Below are 21,678 nucleotides of genomic sequence, written 5' to 3' on the forward strand. Positions count from 1 at the left end.
ACGCCGCGCCCGCAATGATAAGGTAAGTAGTGTCAACAGAAATTACCAAACTCATCACCGGGTCCGTATCAGAACCAGACCACCAGTGCCACTGCCAGCCAGAATTATAATTAAATTATTATAGCCCCTGTTTTTGCCTGGGCCCTGGGGAATAGGGATTGGAAATGGCAACGCACGCAAAATGCAGCTTAGCCTCTACCGTTACCCAGGTGACGTCGCAGGGCCAGCCAGCCAAGTTCCAGCTTCCAAAGGACCCAGAGTCTGAGCCAGCCAGCATGCCAGAGTGTGAGAGTGATCTATGCTGCTTTAAAGTGAAAGCTGGTTATTTTATTTCAAATTCATTTTTAACCTGGGTAAAATAAAACATACAAAATGTAAATGATCTACACCTTGTATGTTTTACCCAGGTTAAAAATTAATTTAAAAAAAATAATAACTGGCTTTCACTTTAAAGCAGCATAGATCACTCTCACACTCTGGCATGCTGGCTCAGATGTATTTAAAAATTAAATCCCATGTTTAAATATTAAACCATAAAAAATTTAATTGTTAAGTTATATAATGTACTTACTTAATGTATATAATAAAGTAATGGCTGCCTGCAACCATATTGAATCCTAATTTTTAAGGATGAATGTAGAGTTTAGAATTCTATATATATATATATATATATATATATATATATATATATATATAGTATATATTTTTGTTGTTAAAATAAAGCTTTGTTTGTTTTAAAACAAAAACCTGTCTCCTAAGTTGTTGAGCTGTCTCCTATATTCAAAGCAAATTTGCCAATCCCTACTGTACTGGTGGAAGAGACTCAGTCAGTGCTAATGGATTAGGGGGGCGCAATTCTTGCCTTGCCCTGGGCGCTGAGAAGCCACGCTACGCCACTGTGTAGTGTTATTGATAAGTGTATGTATGTATTGAATGTGTTTGCGTGTAAATGTGTTAAGTGTACAGAAAAATCACTCGCTCGCTAACTCACACTACTACTAATTCTCACTAACACACTACTACTAATTCTCACTAACAAACACTCCCACTAACTCTCACTAACTCCCACTACCACTAACTCACGCTCCCACTAACTGACTCACACTAGCACTAACTCTCACTAACAACTCCCACTCCCACTAACTCACTCACGCTCCCACTAACTGACTCTCTCCCACTCCCACTAACTCCCACTAACTCACTCACGATAACACTAACAACTGACTCTCTCACGCTAACACTAACTCACTCACAATAATGCACAAACTCTCTAATCTTAAACCTCCAATCTCCAAAGATCCAACAGCAACACAGTCAAAGAAGCCATGCTTGTGTGGTGCTTATATACCCTGTGTAAATGTTTTATGATGTACCAATTTCCGTTGTAAATTGTGTTCAGGTGTGCTTTATTAGCAATTAATATTAGTGCAATGTGTATTAGTTATGTGAATTTGCGCATGCTCATTTTGAGTTAGTATTTGTGGAATGTGTAGAATGCGATGATGTCATAGTGGTCGTTTTCGATAACATTGTCCAATAGTATTCTGTTTAAATGTGAATTTGCGATGGTGTGGTATTAGTGAAGTGTTGTATATGTATGTTTGTCCTAATATATAGTGATATTGAATGCGATTATTTTTCTAGTGTATGTATATATTTTTTATTCCTTGTTGTTATTTTGCGAATTTCCGCATCTTAAAGTATATGCGTATTCCCCGTATTAAATTTTATTAAAAATCCCCCCGCTTGTGAATGTGTAATGCTTGTGTGCTTTGTTGATTGATTGTTGTTGTGACATTTGCGGCGTGTTATTGTTGTGCATGATGTGGTATGCGTAATATGACCGAGCTGTGCGTATTTCTCGCGAGATCGAGTGTTAGGTGAAAAAAGCTATTTTTTTGCTTTTCCATTGATCTCTATGGGAGACTGTCTAACGCGGGCAGTATTCCGCGTGTGACATACACGCGCTAGGAGCATCGTTAGATGGTCTTTTTTGAACTCTAAATACCGGAGTCAAACAATGCCGTGCGTTAGACATAAAACACGCGTGGCGTTAGCAACCCATCTACCGCCAAACTCCAAATCTAGCCGTTATTAAATAAATCTAATTCATATTATAAACTAAATTATTCCAATTTAAATCTAAATACTTACCTATAAAATAAACCCTAAGATAGCTACAATATAATTAATAATTACATTGTAGCTATGTTAGGGTTTATATTTATTTTACAGGTAAATTGTTAATTATTTTAACTAGGTATAATAGCTATTAAATAGTTAATAACTATTTAATAGCTACCTAGTTAAAATAATTACCAATTTACCTGTAAAATAAATCCTAACCTAAGTTACAAATACACCTACACTATCAATAAATTAAATAAACTACAAATATCTAAACTAAAATACAATTAAATACACTACACTAAATTACAAAAAATAAAAAAAAGATTACAAGATTTTTAAGCTAATTACACCTATTCTAAGCCTCTTAATAAAATAATAAAGCCCCCCAAAATAAAAAAAATTCCCTACCCTATTCTAAATTAAACAAGTTCAAAGCTCTTTTACCTTACCAGCCCTTAAAAGGGCCTTTTGCGGGGCAAAGGAAACTGCTCTTTTGCCTGAAAAAAAAACACAATACCACCCCCCAACATTACAACCCACCACCCACATACCCCTAATCTAACCCAAACTCCCCTTAAATAAACCTAACACTACCCCCCCTGAAGATCTCCCTACCTTGTCTTCACCCAACCGGGCCGAACTCCTCATCCGATCCGGGCGATGTCTTTATCCAAGCGGCAGCAAAGTCTTCTTCCATCCGGCAGCATCTTCCATCAAGCGGCATCTTCAATCTTCTTTCTTCGCTCCTCCGACGCGGAGCATCCATCCCGGCCGACGACTGAACGACGAATGAGGTACCTTTAAATGACGTCATCCAAGATGGCGTCCGTCGAATTCCGATTGGCTGATAGGATTCTATCAGCCAATCGGAATTAAGGTAGAAAAATCTGATTGGCTGATTGAATCAGCCAATCAGATTCAAGTTCAATCCGATTGCCTGAACCAATCAGCCAATCAGATTGAGCTTGCATTCTATTGGCTGTTCCGATCAGCCAATAGAATGCGAGCTCAAAACTAACATTTTATCACCTCTTTCACTTTACCCTTCCTAGTACTTAGAGTAGGCAAAGAGAATGACTGGGGGGTGGAGTTAAGGGAGGAGCTATATAGACAGCTCTGCTGTGGTGCTCTTTGCCACTTCCTGTTAGCAGGAGGATAATATCCCACAAGTAAAGGATGAATCCGTGGACTCGTCGTACCTTATAGAAGAAATGTGATTATCAACATTCCATGAGACTAATATAATATGTAGCATCCTAATTTATAAATAAATGACTAGCTCCAAAAATAAAAACCCGGTATGTTTCACAGACTACCAACCTTGACAAACATTTAGCCACTAATTAAAGTCGCTAAAAAAGAGCACTGAATTACTGACTCATGGCATGTATACCAACAATATATAACAACTTTACTTAAAAAGTACCCAATCCATAGCTGAGAGTGTCTTATATAATAAGAGTATATACTTACCATGTAAGACACCCATCCGCATATAGCAAACAGCCAAACCACTACTGAAAGATATCACCAGAGGTAATGGTATAAGAGTATTTAGTAAATCTATAAAGGGGGGCAGCAGATGAATCCCTGCGACCGATTTACAGAGAGCCTTATGAATAGCCTTCCCATAGGCGAAAACATGGTATCATCAGGCAATACTCACCTCACATCCCTCAGACAAACACTGCACTTAGAGAGGAACTGGGGTTCAATATGCTTAGAAGCGACTTTCACTGAAGAAATCAAGAACATCATGCTTCTCCACCTCCTAAGGAGGCAAAGTTTTAAAACTGAGGTATGAGTGATGTGGGACGTGTATTTGTAGGCATTTGATGTTTGGGAAACTTTGCCCCCTCCTGGTAGGAAAGTATATCCCATCAGTAACTAGCATGTTTTCTATCTGAATCATAAATTTCTTAAATTTAAATTTTCAGTCCCTTTAAACACATTTTGCTTTTGAGTAAAAATTGTGCTTGTCCCATAACTCCCTAGAGAGACCCAAACCAGCCCCCAAACAAAACAAAACAATTCCTGTAACCTGCAAATCAAAGAGCAGGTTTAGGCAATCTGCAGCATTTTTAAAAAATAGGTTACAGATGTTGCTTTTTGGCTTTTCTAGGAACCATGGGACAAGCACATTTTTTACCATAAAGCAAGAGGTATTTAATTCCCTTTTAAGAAATAACATAATCTTGATGTTTATAGGCATTTGTTTATACAAACGAATTCCGAATGCACAGGTCAATTTTTTTCCTGTATCCTTTGTTGGATTCTTACTTAAAGTTACAGTGGTGGATGAAACAATGCATATATACTAGAAGCTTAATTATATCTCTTTCCTGTGTTATACCCTCTAGATAATAGAACTACACTATCAATTCTTCATTTCTTTGAGGTCATTCTGGATTAAGAACAAGGAGAACAATCCTGAAGAGTCAACCCCCCCACCCCCCATTAAACATAAGAAGTTTATTAACAAATTTGTGTACAGTGTTTTTACATTCAATTTATTATTAGAACATGTATTTGCTGGGATTACCTTGATTAGTGTAATCAATTATTTAATCTTGAATTGTTTTGGAATAATGCATTTGTTTAGTTTCAAGTTCAGAGAATGAATGCTAGGAACCTCCTCTTTTAGGAACCAGAAACACTCTATATAAAATCCCAATTTGTCTTGGTGGTATGGAATAGCCTGAATGCCTTTTACATGAGCAATGTATCTTTCAAACAGACAAACCATTGGGTTAGAGGACCAAGAGCTACAGAATTTGCTTAACAAACAATAATATTAATTGGACTGACTTACCGTGTGGAATTCTATATGATGATAACCAGACTTGATTTTGAGATCCCACCGATGTATTATTGAGGCTGCCCAACAGGGAAGATCTGGACAGGCGCTAAAGATGTAAATTGGGAGCTATAATTTTTAATTTAAAAAATGTGAGGTAGAAACATAGTTAAAGTATCAGATTTAAAAATAAATAACTCAAAGACTCAAATTGTTGTCCAAACAACACATAAGGCTAAAATGTTAAAACACAAGTATTCATTTTAAATGTGTGATCTACCAGTCAATGTGTTCGCCAAAAGACTCTTTAAGCCAAAATTGCTGCCATCATGCATTTTGAGTAAATATGCCGTAGCCTCAACTAGGAAAGAAAAAGAAGACGGATGTTAGCAATCATACAGAGCATAGACTGTAAATCTGTATGCTCCATAGCTTCTTTTTTTAAATCTAAAAATTCTGCTGCTTCAGTAATGGAAGACAAAGCCAATAAAGAGTGATTAATTGCTCCCTGCAATAAAATATGTTCTTTTTAAGTTTAATGTCTGCTTATGACAGCAATACAGAAATAAGATTTCTAATCAATAATGTTTTTTTAATGTACAACAGATAAAGCTAATATGGCGTTCCCTTTTGTAAATGACACATTATATTTATTTCATTCAAAGCTATTTCTAGCTGACTCCACGTCACCTGACAAGCTGCATTGACTTAAATGCATTCTGAATATGATTCTAAGACTGTCCAGGAGATGGAATCCCAGTTAAAGGGAATTTTAATGGAACTAAATTATTCTTTCTTCCATGCATATACAGAGAGTTCCAGTAAAGAGTCAATAAACACACATACAAAAAGAGAATGCAATAGCACTTACTCTGAATTTCAAATGAGCAGTAGATTGTTCTTTTCGAACAAATTTCAAAATTTCATTCAATTTCCCACCCCCAGCATCAGGTGACATCCATCAGCAAATCACAGACTCATACACATATACACTGTGAACTCTTGCACATTCTCAGTAAGAAAGTGTACATATAAACAAACTGTGCATAATTTAATAATGGAAGCAAACTGCATTTTTTTTTTAATGGCATGTTCTATCTAAATCAATAAAGTTTCATTTTGATGTTCGTGTTCCTTTATTAAATATGTAAGTTGCATATTTAAACAAGCACGTTAAATGCCCTATAAACTAAATAAATATAAATATTACAGGAATGTTCATCATTATACGAGGTATGGAGGGTCATAGATTAATTAAATAGTTTGTAGTTTGCATTTTTTTTTTTACAAATAACATGGTTATCAAAGGTTAGGAAAGGAAGAAGATTGCAGACAGACATAATATATTACAGATATAAAATAATTTGCTATAATGTAATGTATTATAATATTAAAATATAATCAAATATGTTATATTATATTGTACTGTTTGGCTCCTTTAAAGGGATATTAAACATTATATTTTCCACATAAATTAAAGGGACAGAAAACCCAAACACTTTATTTTGTGATTTGGATAGAACATACATTTTTTAATCAACTTTCCAATTTACTTCTATTATCAAATTTGCTTCATTCTTGTGTTATACTTTGCTGAAGGAACAGCATTGTACTACTGCAGCTAGCTGAACACATCTAGTTAGCCAATCACAAAAGACAAATGTGTGCAGGCATCAATCAGCAGCTAGCTCCCACTAGGGTAGGATATGTGCACATTCTTTTTCAACAGGGGACACCAAGAGAACGAAGCAAATTTGAAAATAGAAGTTAATTTAAAAGTGTCTTAAAATTACATGCTCCATCTGAATCATGCAAGTTTAATTTTGGCTTTACATTCTACACAGTGGGGCAGATTTAGTAAGAGGCAATTGATATCTATGAAACAGCGGAAAATCCCCTTGGAGTGATTCAAATGAAATGATTGACAAGCCCTGCTCTTGTACAATCGGTTGCAAGGGATCAGGGGGGCGGTATTAATTATGGGGAATGAATGTGCCCCACATTTTGAAATCAATGAAAATTCTAGTCCAATGACTAGCATATATTTAAAAAGAAAACTTTCCAATTTACTTCTATTATTAGTTTTGTGTCATTCTCTTGATATCCTTTTTTTGAAGGGGCATCAATGCACTACTGGGAGCTAGCTTAACACATTTGTAAGCCAATAATAAGAGGTATATATGTGCAGCCACCAATCAGCAGCTAGATCCCAGCTCCTTAGCCGATCTATGTCAGCTTTTCAGTAAAGGCTATCAAGAAAACTAATCAAATTAGATAATAGAAGTAAATTGGAAAGTGGTTTAAAATTGTATGCTCTATCTAAATCATGAAAGTATAATTTTGGCTTTTACGTCCCTCTAAATGTGTCCCTAACTGGTCACAGCAATGGAGATAAGAAACATGAATTCCAACAGGCTTTTCAAGAAGAGTACCTGAACAATCTTGTAAACTGGGCAGTGTTAGGATTTTATGTAATTTATTTTGCAATGCAATGCTTAAAGGGACAGTCTGCATCAGAATTGTTATTGTTTAAAAAGATAATCCCTTTATTACCCAGTCCCCAGTTTTGCATAGCCAACAGTTATATTAATACACTTTTTACCTCTGTGATTACCTTGTATCTAAGCCTCTGCAAACTGCCCTCTCATTTCAGTTATTTTGAAAGACTTACATTTTAGCCAATCAGTGCTGACCCTTAGGGTGTGAGCACAATGTTATCTATATGGTGAACGTGAACTAACGCCCTCCAGCTTTGAAAAACTGTCAAATGTATTCCAGCCTGTGCATAAGAGCTACCTAGGTTTAGCTTTCAACTAGGATGATAAAAGTAAATTGGAAAGTTGTTTAAAATGACATGCCCTATCTGAATCATGAAGTTAAATTTTGACTATACTGTCCCTTTAACTGCTGATATATTCTGAGGTTTAATGTCCATTATTTGTGCAAATCGTATTTTAAGAAACATGCTGCATATACATCCAACACCAATAAGCAATTCAAACAAACTATACAATCCTGTGGAAATAAACAAAGCTAGAACAGTGAAGGATGTTTAAGTATTTTATTAAAATAGCAGCTTTTAGTCTCTCACAAGACTTGGAAAGGAAGTAATAAAATAGAGGACATTTTTGTAAATAGACTAATTACATAGAAATCTAATGTAGTTTATGACATCATGAGTTTAAATATGCACTATAGTAGATATGATTGAAAAGAACGAAAATGCAGAAATAAAACAAAACAATAAAGTAATAGAATTAAGACCGTAAGATACAAATAAAGCACCACAAATGGAAAATATAACAAAAAAAAAACCAAAACAAAAAAAAAAAAACCTGAGGGGTGAAGAAATAAAGAATGGAAAAAAACAGAGCTAAATACAAAAAAAAAAAATGAGAGAGAAAAGGAGCACCATATGAAAATGAGAACAAGCATTGCAAGTCAGAAGACACCTAACATACATTTGGGCTCTGAGACAATAAAAGAAAGGTGATACCGAAAAAATAAAAATAAAAATGAAGGGAACAGAAAAATAAAAAAAGAATGAAAAATATGGTTATCTGTACAGATTGATTTTACCACATGAGGGCAACAGTGTTTATAATATCGCTAATATTCGTAAGCAAATAAATGAGAAGGTAGGAGTGTTTGTATCACTGGACGGATGCTGGGCAAGTGATTCTTCTGGTAATAGCTTAGGGAGTCGAGGTAGTGTATAATATATACAATACAGTTCAGTGGCTTTACTACATGCATAGATGAGAATAAATTAAATTTTTCAACTATTACTTAGCACATAGCCATATGATGAGATGCCATTGACAATTACTGAAGAGTGAGATCCATTTGTATCTAGTAATACGCCGTCCACTAGTAGGAGTCATGTACCTGAGATAACCCAACATCATTTCTTGAGCCCCCCCAAAACTAGAACTTCAGGATCTCTATGATAATAATATAGTTGGTTTAATTAAACTGCAATCCTGAAGGTTTGGTCTGTGTAGACCCTAGAGGACATGAGCTGTACCCTTACATTATGTTGGGCTATACTTTTCCTAGTAGTATTTAACAAAAATTAAAAGTAAATCCATATCCTGAAAAGAGAAATATAAAACTAAACACAATATATTTTTAAAAACATTAACAGACAGAGCGTGTAAATTAATAACCAATTACTGACCCCGATTATTTTTTTACATTAACAAGAAGTACACCATTCATTCTCTTTATAGATAAAGTTCAACTTACTGAGAGGGAAACTGATATTATCCAAAACTGATGAAAGGTGACAGAAACAATTACTCATAAAAATGTACTGCTGACCATATTCATTTGGATTTAAGAATATCTGAGATGTAAGATCTGTATGAAAACTTTAACAGCTGTCTTTGATTACTATTAACATATAATGACACTAGGGATCGACAAACCCAGGAGCCAGGAAGCCATTGACTACTAGAATTTTACCCCCGGCTCCAAACTTTTTGTCTTTTAAATATTGTTACTGGCTCCTAAATTTTTGTCGACCCCTGTTTACATTTTATTAAACTATATGTCTTTAAAACAGTTAGAAGGATCTCCAATCTCCCCTTCCAAATATGGAACTAGGGTGCTGGAGAAAGTATAATCCAAGGACAAACAAAATCAACAATCTCTAGACTTCCCCAAAAAAAGTAAAACATTTTTTATTGATGTTTATGGGGGAAAATCCTGGTCTATTCATGGCGTGAGGAACGGAATTTGGTCCCAGAAACTCCATAGAGTGCAGATTTTATTTGTCCTTACACTTATTTTGTATAACTAATCAGGTCAAGATATATCTCAAGACTCTCTCCTATTGAATAAAGAAACTGAACACTAACATTTAGGTTCAGCTTTATATCAATGCTTTAAAGGCACTTTAGGAGTTATGTATCCCCCCCACTAAACTGGGTTACCTTTAGCTGTCCATCATAAATAAGATCATGTGCAAACACATAGGCATTTGTTTACGTTGACTATATAATAAGATCTTTAACCTATGGAGTCTTCTGCTTTCTCAAAACAAAAAAAGAAGTGTGACCCAAGTCCTTCATAGCTGATGATCCCAACATGATCCCAACCCTTTATATGAGGAATTAATCACAGTTAGTTCTCAGCATGATGTTACGGTGGTATAAAAAAAAATGTAGTGCATATTTTTTTAGCGTTGCTTTAGAGATGGGCTGGGTTGGGTCAAATTAGGTATCACAACTCAGTCATCTGCAACTATAGAGAGTGCACGCAGCTCCGCTAGCTTGGCCTCATTCTCTCGCTCTTTTTCGGAGTCTGTTAACTGGTCCTTATCCACCTGCTGGGCAAGATCTCCAAAAACACGAGACATTTCTGTGTAGTATGTCACCTGTAATAGGGAGGGATTATTGTGATTACGTGAAGCAATGAAAGATGAGACAAAAAAGAAGCAAATCTATGGTGTGCTACAAGGGGTCATAGGAAGCTACTGTACAGATAGCTATGAGGAGTTGTAAAATTAGGATATATGGAGTAGGAGGAGGCATAACAAAATAATGGGATATTGAGTTATAAAGGGATAGGAAGGCATAGGAAACTTTATATGAAGTGCTGAGATGAGAATAGCAGGACTCATGTTTTACAGAAAGCAAGAACCAGACATTCTAGAGTCTTATTTGAAGGAACAGTTGGAAAGACAATGATATTGATTCAGTAAGCAACAGGTGCACAATGCTAACGAGGAACACATCAGATTTATCTGTTACCTGAGCTTGGATAAGGGAATGAAAACTGGGTTTGAAGAAATCTATGCGACTGTTGTAAAATTTCGGCATTTCATCCAAGAGCTGCTGGTTCTTGGCTTCAAAGTCTTCCCTGACTGGACGAAGCTCCTCTCGGGCCTGCATGTATGAACACACAAGAAACAACTCAAATACAAGGCTTTCGGTATCATTTATGCACAAAACGCTATGGTGACTATGTGTTTGCACAAACATACACCTTTACTCTTCTAATATTAAAAAAATAATACACAATGTTAAAAACCAAGTATAATAATCATAATTGAATTATTATAAGCAACAATATATTTAAATGTGTTCCAGTCTTAAACATATATGGTGCCATATAATGTATACAATCAAAAGATCTTTCTTATTACACAAATAGTAAATGTGGATACACAAAGTAACATTACATGATTTAAAAACTGTTTGTCAAGCAGCCATCCCTACTCAATTATTTTCTACTGTACCCTAAGAAGAAATTAAACGTAAAAATGAATTTATTATTAGTAGTAAAAAAATACAATGCAGTTTCATTATTATGTCCAATAATGTTAACTCAGGAAGTTGTGTTTTTTTATTGACTCAAGAAGCTGTAGATTATACCACAAGATCCAGAAACCTGACCCTACAACATTTTAAACAGAGACCACTTAATCAGTGCAGAAACATATCTTTTCCTAACTGGCAACAGACTTAAAATTATATAAGGAGATAAGATACAAAATACTCAATAAGCAATATCACAACCGTGCTAACTTATGCGCATGTAAAGACAGTTGCCCTTGACCACAAACAACATTTTAGCTCATCAGGTTAGACCTAAACGTTACATCAAACACAACATAAATACATTAAAATAAAGTGTTACACTCATATATACACTTTCTGATTAAAATAGTTCATAGAAATATTAATATTTTTTTTAATAAAGGTTAAAAAGGTATATGACAAGGTATTTATATATGGAAAAGTATAAGAATATATGTTTCCAGACAAATTATTCAGTATTGTTGGTGGTATTAAAAATATAACATATAATTGTATACTTCAGGCATTTAATCCACTCCACAGTTTTGAGTTGGCAGATAATTGCAGGTGAAGAATCCAGTTCAGGTTTTCCCTACAAGCTAAAGTTTTCTCACCAGCAGCTAATTAAGGTCAACTAACTCCTGTTAAATAGTGTGTGCTGAGGCTGTTAGTTAAAACCTGTATGTGAAAGGCAAGAGGATATGGAGTTGTGTTGCTGTCTAGGCCTGTGAGGATTGAAATCTGTTTTGTAGTTTTGCAGTTGTGTGGAAAAGTCACACAACTTTAGTTAGAGATACTTTATTCCGTTTAGTAAGCACCATTGTGCAAGGATTTATTTTGTGTATGTTAAAACTGTATTCCTGCAAATTGTCTGTGAATATACAAACAAATACCCAAGGAGAGGGGTATCTTTGCCAAAAAGAAAATTATATATATATTACACACACCTGTATATATATTTTATTAGATATAAAGGTATAGATATATATTTAAAAAGCGAGAGATGTGTTATCATTTTTTTTTAGAGTTAACTACTTCTTCCCAAAGACATCAAAGAAGCGAACAATGTCACAATATCCGAATTCCTAAAGTTAATGCGCATCAGGTTTCGCTTGCATTCTAACTTTTTACTTCAACTTGTAATAAGCGCGCTAACCCGCCCGCTTTAAAAGTTTACTTTGGTCGAGCTATAAGAGCGTCACTTGTAATCTGACCCAATATATTTATATATTTATTTTATATTTATTTTGTATGCAAAGCTTTTACATTAAAGGAATATAAAAGTGTCAAAAGAAAATGCTCTAATATATTGAAATATTATAGTATTTCACTAATGCTTGCATATAATTGTGTGTTAAACCCCTGCAAACAGATTAAATACATAGTTAAAGTCAGCTCCGGGGCATGAATACAATACTGGGAGCTAGTGGAACACATCTGGTGAGCCAATGACAAGACACAAATGATTGTAACCGCTAATCACCAGCTAGCTCCCAGTAGTGCATTGCTGCTGCTGAGGATATGTGCATATACTTTGTAACAAATGATCCCAAGTGAACAAAGTCAATTTGAATCATGGAAGCTTAATTCTGATTTTCCTAACCCTTTAATTCTCACAAACCAAACAACTGCCAATGCCCTTGACCCCATCTTGCTTACCTGGTGCAGTTTGGCAATAACCGCTCCTGTCCTCTCTTTCTCCTCATATTTTTCCACTTTTGTCTGAAGTCTCTTATATTCCTGCAGTGCTTGTTCCCTTCTCTTCACAGCCATGTTCAAGGAAGGGAAGACACTACCAAACCTGTTCATTACAACACATATTACTGATCTATTCTCAATAAGATATTTGTTCTTATAGTCAGAGTGAGACACCATCACTTTCTTCACATACTACTTCAGACTTTAGCCAAATTATAGGAGAGTGGAAGAAACCATAGGAAAGCTTATGGATAAATTAAAAGGACAGTAAAGTCAAAATTAAACTTAAAGGGAGACTAAGCCCACATTTTTTCTTTCATGATTCAGATAGAGCATGCAATTTTAAACAACTTTCTAATTAACTCCCATTATCAAATTTTCTTCATTCTCTTGTTTTCTTTACTTGAAAAAGAAGGCATCTAAGCTAAGGAGCCAGACAATTTTTGGTTCAGGACCATGGACAGCGCTTGTTTATTGGTGCTGCCCAATCAGCAAGGACAACCCAGGTTGTGAACCAAAAATGGGCCGGCTTCTAAACTTACATTCTTGCTTTTCAAACGAAGATAGCAAGAGAATGAAGAAACATTGATAATAGGAGTAAATTAGAAAGTTGCTTAAAATTGCATGCTCTTTCTGAACCATGAAAGAAAAAAATTGGGTTCAGTGCCCCTTTAACCCTTTTAGTGCTAAGCACTTTCCCACACTGTTGGAAAGGTTAGGCGATTACCTTTCCAACGGTGAGTCTTAGGGGTCTGTAGCTGCTTAAATGCCTGAGATACAGGCTTCTAAGCAGCATACCCCCTGCTCCTATATTTAACATTGTTAATGTTAAATAAAGTTGCGCGGTGACATCATCACGCGTAACGTGAAGCCCCGGACATGCTTGTCACTATGCAGGTCCGATCGCCGGGGTAGGAGCCGGTGGGAGCCCCCAGGTCTCCCTCAAAGTGGGAGAGTGCTAATGACGGCTCTGAGCCGTCATTAGCACCTGACTGACATAATTTGTGATGGCTCAGAGCCGTCATTAGCACTCAAGGGGTTAAAGGAACATGAAACCCAAAATTTTTCTTTCATGACTCAAAGAGTACAGTTTAAAAAAAGTGCCCAATGTACTTCTATTAACAAATTTTATTTGCTTGTTATTCTTTGTCGAGGACATATCTAGATAGGTAGCGGGCACTTGTGTGGAGCATGACATGACAGGAAATAGTGCTGCGATCTAGTGGCAAAACTGCTGATAAATAGTACTGCAGACACGTGCACACTCCTGAACTTACCTTCCTGCTTTTCAACAAAGGATACAAAAAAACAACAATTTGATAATAGAAGTCAATTGGAAAGTTGTTTAAAATTGTATGTTCTATCTAAATCATGGCAGAAAAATGTGAGGGTTTTATGTCACATTAAATTGAATGGATAGAGCATGACATTTTAAACAACTTTCTAATTTACTTCAGCAACCAAGTTTGCTTAGTTCTCTTGGTATCCTTTGTTAAAGAGTACTAATAGGTGAGCTCAGGAGCGTGCAAGTGTCTATCGCCATCTGGCAGGTGTTTGCAACTTTGTTTATAGCAATGTTACACATAGATGGAAACAGCTGCCATAGACACATGCACGCTCCTGATATCCTATCGGCCTTCCTAGATTTACTTTTCAACAAACGATATCAAAGGAACAAAGCAAATTTTATGAAAAAAGTAAATTGGAAAGTTGCTGAATAATAAAAGTTTAATTTTGACTTTACTGTCCCTTTAATATATAATATGCACATAAGATAAACTTGTTAACAATGGGACTTTGTGAACTATCACTCTCAATAGATAAATCCTAGCCAAATAAACAATCCCTCACTTGCATTTTATTTCTATTATTTCATTAATAGGTATATACCAAAGCTATAAAGGAAACGTTAACACTTACATGTAAAAAAAGAAAATCATATTGTGGTGGATCTTTCTGTTTCTTCCTCTTTCTAGTGTAGATATCTTTGCATGCGCATAGCTTTTAACTGGAACTATGTGGTGCATTTCACAGTTTTTCTTGCACAAATATGCATCATGGTATCCATTCTACTCACTGCGCAGGACATGATGTTAAACTAACCAGACTAGTTCTTATAGATTGCACTAATGGAAGAGATTGAGGAAAGAACAAATCCCCCCTTAGAACAACCCAGAAACACTTCATTCTGTCAGCTGTATATCTGCCATTTGCTTAATTTAAAAGGTATGGTCTACTCCAGAATTTGTATTGTTAAAAAACAAAAGATAGATAATCCCTTTATTACCCATTCCCCAGTTTTGCACAACCAACACAGCTATATTAATATACTTTTTACCTCTGTTATTACCTTGTATCTAAGCCTCTGCAGACTGCCCCCTTTTCCCAGTTCTTTTGAAAGACAATCAGTGCTGACAGGGTTAAATAACTCCATGGGAGTGAGCACAGTTTAGCTATATGGCACACATGAACTAGCGCTGTCTAACTTAGATAAGAGGCTGCCCTCAAGGGCTTAGAAATTAGCATATCAGCCTACACATGTTTAGCTTTCAACAAAGAATACTAAGAGAATAAAGCAAATTTAATGATAAAAGTAATTTGGAAAGTTTAAAATTGCTTACCCTATCTGAATCATGAAAGTTTGTTTGACTTGACTGTCCCTTTAAACTGACACTCAAGATTCTAAGGTATGCAGCAATCAAGTCCTAATAACCAAACACAAGGGGAGTCCAGAAGAAGAAAAATAAAGTGCTCAGATTTGGGCCTTTCACACTTCTACTGTGTTTAATTGGCCGGGATTGACTCCAAACATGGTTTTAATAAGGTATAAAAAAAAAAAGCATTTTATTCAACAGACCATACTATCCATCCATCTATCTACCCACACACACACCATTTGTGCCTAATGTTGCCTTTTGAGGTCCCATGTCTAGTATTCTCATGTCTAGTCTGGCACTAAACTATCACACAACCACTTAAACAATATAATAGGGTCGATTTATCAAAGGCTTTCAACAGCCTTCGACCCCCTACGACTGCAGGTTCTCACAAGAGAACCTGCAGTCCGTATTTAACAAGCAGCGGTCATCAGCCCGCAGCTTCCCTAACCTCTCGCCACCTCTTAGGTGGCGAATTTTAATCTCCCCGGTCTCGTTCGACCGAGGAGATTGACAGCTCCTGCCCACGCGTGTTTGGCTGTGCGCGGGCAGGGGGCTCCGCTGCACAAGAGTGCAAAATTGCATTCTTGTGCAATGCTTAATTCCGGCAAAAATCACTATATGCTGCATTTACCCCATTAGGGGATCGCTGTGTGTTAACAGTATTTTGAAGCAAAAAGCTGAGATGTTGCATATCTAATTTGCATAACTTACCCAGAATCCACCGGTGCATTGGTAACAATGCATATGGAGTTTTTTTGGGGTGAAGGCAAGTGGGGATACTTGCCTAGATGTGCTAATTGCCTATGCAATAATTTCTATTGATTTACTTTTGCGATATGGAGGATTTTAATCTCATTCTTTTATCTCCACCATAATTTTAATGAATAAATTATATATGTATAGATATATATTGTACCAAAATGCCATCAGATATATGAAATATGTATTTATGAATAAATAGAACATATTCTTCTATGTGAAGAACATTGGAATGTGAAATATTTATATTTTTATGTTGGTTAGCACGAGAGTGAGTTTTGTTTCCACTTTTTTTTTCCTCCATTGACTTCTATGGGGGAATAGGTTATCTCCTGCAAAATATTCTAAGTTCGGCTGTTTGCGCGCATCAGGTTAGTGTGCGAGCGATAACTTTTTACCTTCAACTCGTAATATGAGCGAAACCCGACGAGTGCACAAAGTTTACTTCTAACGCAGTTAACGTTTGAGCAGGAGCGTTAAATAGCACTCCACTTGTAATCTGACCCTAAATGTTTAACCATTTTGAGCATATGCACAGTTGGTGTCAACAGTTTAAGGGTAAATTATTTTTAGATATTTAAATAAAATTATTTTACTCCAGTATTTTAAACGGGTAGAATAGTTGTATGAAGTGCTATGCATGGGCCATTCCAATCCAACAAAAATAATTTGTTAAATTAAATCTGTTAAAAGGGATATGAAACCAAAAATGTTCTTTTGTGAGTCAGACAGAGCAGACCATTTAAAAAAAGTTTCCAATTCACTTTTATTATCAAATTTGCTTTGATCCCATGATATTGTGTGTTTAAGAGATACCTAGGTAGGCACCTGGAGCAATACATGACAGGAAAAAGTGCTGCCATCTAGTGCTCTTGCAAGTGGATAACATTCTTGCAAAACTGCTCCCAAATAGTGCTCCAGAAATGGGCCAGCTCCTAAGTATATGTCCCTGCTTTTCAACAAAAGATACCAAGAAAACAAAGAAAAATAAATAGAAGTAAATTAGGAAGTTGTTTAAAATCGCAAGCTCTATCTGAATTATAAAAAAAATATTTGGATTTAATTTCCCTTTAGCAGCCTTGACCTCTGAAGAAATGCATATTTACTATAAATGATCTTTTGCTTTCTTTAGGAGTGTAAAAAAAAAAACAAATTTATGCTTACCTGATAAATTGATTTCTTCTATGGTACGACGAGTTCACAGATTCATCCTTTACTTGCAGGATATTATCCTCTTGCTAACAGGAAGTGGCAAAGAGCACCACAGCAGAGCTGTCTATATAGCTCCTCCCTTATCCTTTACTTGTGGGATACAATACCAAAGCTACAGGACACGGATGAACGGGAGGGACAAGACAAATGGTTAAACAGAAGGCACCACTGCTTGAAGAACTTTTCTCCCAAAAATAGCCTCCAAAGAAGCAAAAGTATCTAATTTGTAAAATTTGGAAAAGGTATGAAGCGAAGACCAAGTTGCAGCCTTACAAATCTGTTCAACAGAAGCATCATGTTTAAAAGCCCATGTGGAAACCACCGCTGTCCAGCAGTCTCGTATTTTATCACCTCTTTCACTTTACCCTTCCTAGTACTTAGAGTAGGCAAAGAGAATGACTGGGGGATGGAGCTAAGGGAGGAGCTATATAGACAGCTCTGCTGTGGTGCTCTTTGCCACTTCCTGTAGGGAAGGAGAATATCCCACAAGTAAAGGATGAATCCGTGGACTCGTCTTACCTTTATAGAAGAAACCTAGCGTTCCAAATATATAAAGAATACAGAAATAAACGCATCTAGTAAACAAATACAATAAAATAGTAAAGCTTTTTAAGTGGATGCACAAGTGCGAACATAATAAAATAATTGTAACATTTATGATACTGATAACACACAAGTTATTCAATTATAATACTAAAATAATTATATATTGTAAATTTCTACAACTTTGTAAAACATAATACTAATAATAATTCATTGTAATAAAAGTAGTATTTATAATGATGATGCAGTCAAATTAGTAGATTTCAATTAATTATGTTTTGTATCTATAGAAACTATATACCAAAATAGCAGAAGCTAGTCATCAATAATCATAATTTATGTGCACTTTAAAGCACTAATGATAAATTCAAATCATTTTTAACATTTTCTTTCTCAAAAGAAACGCAGTTATTGCATTTTAGGAATAGGTTAAGCATGCAAATGTTAATTTTTTTGTTGAACATTTTATAATAATTTGATGTGATGTCATTGTTGATGTAATCTGACATATAACTGTTGATGTAGCTGATGTCATATGTGAGCTCATTAGTAATGCCGCGGGTTACGTTGCATATTTTCAGGCTTTTAAACAAGAATTTAAACTTCTATAACTGTTTTCTGTTTGTTGGTAACTTATTGTTGTATTTTTCCACTCCTTTATAGAAGCTTTAAAGGGACAGTAAACACCAGCATTTTTGTTGTTTAAAATGAAAGATAATCCCTTTATTACCCATTCCCCAGTTTTGCATAACCAACACTGTTATAGAAATGTACTTATTACCTCTGTGATTACCTTGTATCTAAGCCTCTGCAGACTGCCCCCCTTATTTCAGTACTTTTGACAGACTTGCATTTTAACCAATCAGTGCTGGCTTCAGGGTAACTTCACGTGCACGAGCTCAATGTTATCTATATGAAACACATGAACTAATGCCCTCTAGTGGTCAAAATGCATTCAGATTATAGGCAGTCTTCTATGTCTAAGAAATTGGCATATGAACCTCCTAGAATTAGCTTTGAACTAAGCATACGAAGAGAACAAAGCAAAATTGGTGATAAAGGTATATTGGAAAGTTGTTTAAAATTACATTACCTTTTTAAATCATGAAAGTTTTTTTTACTTGACTGTCCCTTTAAAGAACTACAGGAAAGCTTTGCTGCCAGAATGTAATCTGGTGACTAAACAGGCTCCTCGAAATTGTTGTATGAGGAGCTTTCTAGTCACACAAATCTAAACAGGGTTTAAAAGGTAAGTGGTGAATAACTTATGTATTAGTAGTACATTCTGTTTGAGATATGTTAAATGCTTGGGGGCAAATTACACTTATATATTTTAAGGTGTGCTAGATGGAGGCGCAGGTTCACTCTATGAATCTATTTAATCACTGTATATTTCTTATTCCTCATCGGTTTTCATCTGTAGAGGTGCAGAGGTGTACTCAGCATATATTTCAGATGACCGGCTCTTTCTTAGTGCTTGGTTTGTAAAGCACTTTTAAATGCTCTTAAAAAAGACGGCTGGGTCCATTGAAACGCGTTGGGAAAAATAAAATACAGGTATTTTTTTTTAACAGAAAACCTGTGAAATCCTTTTCTTGCACTAAGAAAGAGCCGGTCATCTGAAATATATGCTGAGTACACCTCTACAGATGAAAACCGATGAGGAATAAGAAATATACAGTGATTAAATAGATTCATAGAGTGAACCTGCACCTCCATCTAGAACACTCTATCTATCTACACAGATTTCAGGAGAGACTGTGGGACGGCTGTGGTTCTGATATCTTGAGAGAAGTATCAACCCATATTGTACACTGCTTTGTGTGTGTTACACTTATATATTTTGCCCTATGGAAAAGAAACTGTGGGTAAAGCTAGATTTCCACAACCATAGCAAAAATAGTTATTTATCAGTATTACAGAAAATGCACAAACATATAAACACACTTATTAATACATAAAATATAACAACATTTTGGCCTTTCCCAGACTTTAATAAAGAAGTGTAAACCAACAAGATCAGAGTTATTAATGCAAGGTGAAGCATAATTATGTTAGATCAAAATACATTTGCATTTTCAAACACTGTCATGGGGACATAAAATAGGCATGATTAAGAGCTTGTCTCAAAACGTTGCATACTGGGCCATGTTTATGGATTAATGAAGAAGAGATATTTTCGATGATTATGTGCTGTGGACTTAGATACTTGCATATGCCAGAAAATAGGAGGAGGAATAATCATGAATATGTTTTACAAAAATACTACCAGTTTTAGTATCCCACACAAGGTATGTTAGTATATAATAAATACAGAATGATGAGAGATATTGCTTATATCCATGAAATACAGAACATGCAGTGTAAAACTGATGTGTATCCAAAAGGGTCAAAGATCAAAGGGTCAGTAAACATCTTGTAATAAAAGACATTTCTGTTGTGTTGCTATCAGCCAAGTCTTAATGTTTTTAAATCACATCCTTTTTACCGCAATTATTTTTCAATAGCCTAAGTCCACCCACCATTTGCTTTATTTGGTGGAGCCAATTTGGGCTTTAGTCCACATACAACAAAGCCAGCCACCTTAAGTGAATAGTTTTGCAGTTGTTATCAGTTAATGCCAATCAGGAACAGATATGTAGCAGGGTTACAGGCTTGAGAAGACACCTGGGTGCATTTCAAGGTCCAGGAGTTAGAAATTGCGCTTTTTTCAGAGCTAAATTATACAAAAAGGGAGCAAAATAAATAATGAAGATATTATGCATAACTAAACTATTGAATACATAAAATACAGGCGCATCCCAGACTCAAATGCAGTTATATTTATGAATCATACTTTTAAACTTTATATTTTATACATCATTTACACACAAATGTATACACTAGCCCTGCAAATGATCATCATGAAAAAAATTGGTGTATAATATAGATCTGGTGCAAGATAAAAAGTGTTCGACCAGGAGTGAATGGATAAGAAACATTATGGGGTTTTCGAATCAGATGATGGGTCAACAAATAAGCAGGCATTGTTTACATCATGAAACCCACGAGTCAGAAGTTTCGGAACCAATCCGCATAGGTCACGTGATGTCTTATGTCATGATGATATGTAAGCAAAGGGGTGGAGCCTTGGGGGTTAATATACTGGACAGATACACAAATAACTAGTAGATCAAAGCTGCCATTGAAAAAGTCTAAAAAAGCGTATACAACATGCGTAGGGACCCTTTCAACTGGAAAAGAGTTGCCTTTTCATTTGAAAGGAATACAACCGAACCACTACCGGAGTATACGTGATATGACTAACGATCTGTGGATGTCGCAGCTTGGAACAACTAGGAGAACTGGTAAAACAGTCAAGGCTTTGTAGGACACTGTGTCATATGTTTTAAAGATTTTGAAGTGCATTTTTAGTGTGTGCTTGTGATGAATAAATATAACTGCATTTGAGTCTGGGATGCGCTTGTATCTTATGTATTCAATAGGTTAAGTTTTTTGAAGACTGCACTACTGGTCTTATACAAATCAGCTGTTCCCAAGGACTCACAGTAAGACACAGACTTCAGCTAAACCT

General features: G+C 35.6%; 1 protein-coding gene across 1 annotated transcript in view; it reads right to left on the reverse strand.

Annotated features, from left to right (window-relative positions):
• Positions 1–7,974: 7,974 nt before the first annotated feature.
• BIN3 (bridging integrator 3) overlaps positions 7,975–21,678 on the reverse strand; it is a 291,723-nt gene continuing 278,019 nt past the window's right edge. Inside the window, exons 7-9 of the mRNA XM_053717975.1 lie at positions 12,892–13,033; positions 10,684–10,818; positions 7,975–10,307 (exon numbers count right to left, since the gene is read on the reverse strand). Coding sequence (XP_053573950.1) covers positions 10,161–10,307; positions 10,684–10,818; positions 12,892–13,033 — 424 coding nt within the window. The 3' untranslated portion in view covers positions 7,975–10,160. The remainder of the gene's footprint in view (positions 10,308–10,683; positions 10,819–12,891; positions 13,034–21,678) is intronic.

The sequence above is a fragment of the Bombina bombina genome, chromosome 6 (genome assembly GCF_027579735.1).
Source record: "Bombina bombina isolate aBomBom1 chromosome 6, aBomBom1.pri, whole genome shotgun sequence".
NCBI classification, from domain to species: Eukaryota; Metazoa; Chordata; class Amphibia; order Anura; family Bombinatoridae; genus Bombina; species Bombina bombina.